Genomic DNA, 3599 nt, shown 5'->3' on the forward strand with positions numbered 1-3599 from the left:
AATTCTGGATGGATGTGGACCCAGTTTCAATTTATTCTTTAAAAGGAGAATCAAATTAATGTCTTACTCCCTCCATTACCTATTTTACTCCTAGTTTAATACATTTAATATACTCTTTTTCTTCATTTATCTCACTCTCACTCTCTTACATCTACCCATTTATATATAGGAGTATATTTGAAAGAAAAATTATGTTTATTACATTTTAATTGTTTTCTTAAACCATGTAATTTAGTTAAAATGATCTTATAATAAGAAACGGAGCATTAGATATTTTTTTAGGATCGGACTGTTTTAAATCAAGGTGAGAAACACATTTTGAGGTCATTATCTTCATTCAAATCTGTGTTTCTTCTGAATCAACTGTTATTTTCCCCGGAATGATCATTTAATGCAGCGATGCAATAAAACGTTCCCAATTTGGACGAAGCTTCCCTGAAGAAAACGAAACATGTGACTGAGTTCTTGTCAAATGAACAAAAGAAAACAATTGCATTACCATATATACATACTGAAAAAGCAGATAATAAGAACACAGGGCTGTGAATAAAAAGAATAAAAATTATGTTTCTTCCTTTTCAATTTTTTTATAGTACTGGTAACAGTAATAATCATGATCAAATGATATGATAAGATATAAAGAGCACCACATTAACTTTTTAATTATTTGTTTTGTCGATTGTTTTTCTGGCTTGCATTTCATGTTAATCCCACTTTCGCTTCATCTTTCAATCTGCAAATCTCACAATCAAAATTGCCCCACCCTCGTGTGTTGGTTAAGAAAAGTCATAGGTTACGTTTGTAGCTGTCGTTTTCATTTCCTCTGCTTTTATCCTCGCCAATCACCTCTCGCCACGTTGCATCCTGTCGCTAACACTTCGATGCTCTTCCGATGGGGACACAACCTGCTCGCAACCAAGAACCAACGCCAATTGCGGATTTATTAGTCTCAATTACTTTATTTCAAGGGAATAAAGATATATATATATATATATATATATGGACAATTCAAAAATCTCTCACATGCCTCACTAAATAGATATTTACTTCTGAATTTTTATTTATATATTCAGTTCTCTTTAATTTTAAATGTAGAAGAAAATCTGCCAGAGGCCAACAAAACTTGTGGCCTGTACTCAACCCCCCGTCGCTGACGTGGCACCCAACTCTGCTTAAAACGGATCAAAATCCCATTCTTCGTTCCTCCGTTGCAAATCGAGATCAAAACTCAAAAGCTTTGAAACCTGTAACAATTCAGACCCCAAACCCGAACTTAAGATACAACTAGGAAAGAAGAAACATACTTCATGTTGTCCTGTTTGCTTACCCAGAAAATGCATGAAAGTAGCGACCCTGCAATTAAGCTCTTCGGAATGAAGATTCCATTGCAGGTTGAAGGCCGGGATACTGCCATTTCAGGCCACGATTCTGTCTCAAGTGCGGCCATTGATGCCAAGAAAGGAGGAGGAGACGACGGAGGACAGAAGAGACGACAAGATGATGAACCCGACAAGGTACAAGTTAGTGGGTATAGAGTGAGTCCGGAAATGATCAAGAGATCATCAGCGTTTTTCTCGACATATAGATGTTCCGGGATGACCCATCTGTTTAACTGCTTTATCCTTTCATTCTCCCTTTTATTGGATTGGATATGGTGGTGTGGTAAGCTCCTAGCGTCAAAACTTTTCCTACTTTTGAAAATCTTCTCTAACTATGGAGTTTGCTTGGATCTTCGGTGTTTACTTAATTGTTCGAGTTGTTTTCTGAAACCGAACACCGCATCTGGTCTTTCCCATCCAATATTAGCATGTCTACGCTTTTCAATCGTGAAATTCAGGACTCATTGATCTTCCTGGTGATGTTTGTCATTTTCAGTATCTGGACCTGAAAAACAGAGTTATGGAGATTGCAGATTTTGGCATTAGAACTTCTGAAAGTGAGATATAAGTTATAACACACTGAAAGCAAAAACAGCTCAAATTGAAAAATTTCAACCAAATCATCTCTCTGAAAAAACTAATTATTCCCCCTTTTTACTTCATTCGTCTTACTTTTTAATACTTTCAAGCTAGCAGTTCCTGCTTTCTTTTGTGGGTTGACTTTCTACCTTAATAGATCAAGCTTCTTTATTGTCCACTGAAACGCAAGACTTAACTGAAATTTCCAGGAATCGCAAATTGGAAAAGTCAGAGAGAGCCCTGAAGAGAAAGAGGCTGAACTCCTTCCGGAGGCAAGCGTGAAGCCGAGCACACCATCGATGGACGAAGAAGCTGCAAAATCTTCAAAGAATGACGATGGAACCAACTCGCAGGAGAAAATCCTGAAGAAGCCAGATCAAGTTCTTCCGTGTCCTCGCTGCAACAGCATGAACACAAAGTTCTGTTACTACAATAACTACAACGTCAATCAGCCTCGCCATTTCTGCAAATCCTGTCAGAGATACTGGACAGCTGGTGGCACCATGAGGAACGTTCCAGTAGGTGCAGGGCGGCGAAAGACCAAAAACAACTCCTCTCATTATCGCTACATCACCATTAACGAGGCTCTTCGAGTAGCCAGAATTAGTGCTCCTAATGGAACTAATGGAAAACTTCTCAGCTTTGGATCAGATGCGCCCATGGGTTCTATACTGAATCTAGCAGGGAACAAAATTGTTTCTCAAAGCACCCGAAATGGGTTCCATAATCATATCTTGGAGAATCGGAGAAGCACATCTTCCATAGAAGAAAGCAAGAAAAACATCCTCCAAAGCTCTCGTGTTCCTAGTGTTCCCTGGCCTGTCACTCCAGGTTTTCCTACCCTGTCAGTTAATCGGAAGGCAAATCTTCCTAGGTTTTCCACGAACTTTTCTTCCCCAACCTTAAATTCATCGAGCTTTGGTCCGAATTCTCCTATATTAGGAAAGCGCAAGAGGGATGGGGACGTGCTTGAGCCAGGGTATCTGCAAAAAGAAGAACCATCGAAACAGAGAAGCGGCTCTGTTTTGGTGCCTAAAACACTGAGAATTCATGACCCAATTGAGGCTGCCAAGAGTTCAATATGGGCTACCTTAGGAATAAAGAAGGGATCATTGAATGGTGGAAGCATGTTTGAGGCGTTTCAATCGAGGAAACATCATGGGATTGAAATCTCTTCGGTGTTAAGCGCCAACCCAGCAGCCTTGTCTAGATCCGTTTACTTTCATGAGAACACGTGAATTAGCAGTTCGTGGGATACATACTAGTGATTCTCTGGGTTATTGAATTACTGTGAAGTAGGCCAAAAAGACTAATTTGGAAAGTAGCTTTAGGTGAAGTGGAGATGAACAGATAATATTTTATGTAGGTTTTACAGAGAACACAATCCATTTCTCGTGTTTATCTCCATCTTCAATTCACTTGAGGTGATTTCAAAATATCCAAATTAGCAAGGGAGAGACCATGAACATCTTTCATGGAGAGTAGAGTTCAATTCAGTATATATTATGTGGCCCCTGCATTTTTAGTGTTAGTTTGTAGAGTTTGAACATGTTAGGATAATAATTATTATTGTGATATGTGAGATTCCCATGGAAGGTAGTGTTTATAATTATGTAAAAAAAGAAATCAGAGTTACTATAT

At 38.7% G+C, this 3599-nt stretch overlaps 1 protein-coding gene across 1 annotated transcript; it reads left to right on the forward strand.

Annotated features, from left to right (window-relative positions):
- Positions 1-1263: 1263 nt before the first annotated feature.
- LOC114721779 (cyclic dof factor 1) lies at positions 1264-3325 on the forward strand. Its single transcript, XM_028907637.1, has 2 exons — positions 1264-1514; positions 2168-3325. Exons 1-2 carry the CDS (start codon positions 1308-1310, stop codon positions 3194-3196), a joined length of 1236 nt encoding a protein of 411 aa, XP_028763470.1. The 5' UTR covers positions 1264-1307; the 3' UTR covers positions 3197-3325.
- Positions 3326-3599: the final 274 nt, after the last annotated feature.

This window comes from Neltuma alba, unplaced genomic scaffold (assembly GCF_004799145.2).
Source record: "Neltuma alba isolate B1F8T4 unplaced genomic scaffold, ASM479914v2 tig00012069_pilon, whole genome shotgun sequence".
NCBI lineage: Eukaryota > Viridiplantae > Streptophyta > Magnoliopsida > Fabales > Fabaceae > Neltuma > Neltuma alba.

Bases quoted from the DNA above. Each gene is read 5' to 3' on its own strand.
- LOC114721779 (XM_028907637.1), top strand. From the start codon at position 1,308: ATGTTGTCCTGTTTGCTTACCCAGAAAATGCATGAAAGTAGCGACCCT. The intron at 1,515-2,167 runs GTACAAGTTAGT...TGAAATTTCCAG, and splicing joins AAGATGATGAACCCGACAAG to GAATCGCAAATTGGAAAAGT.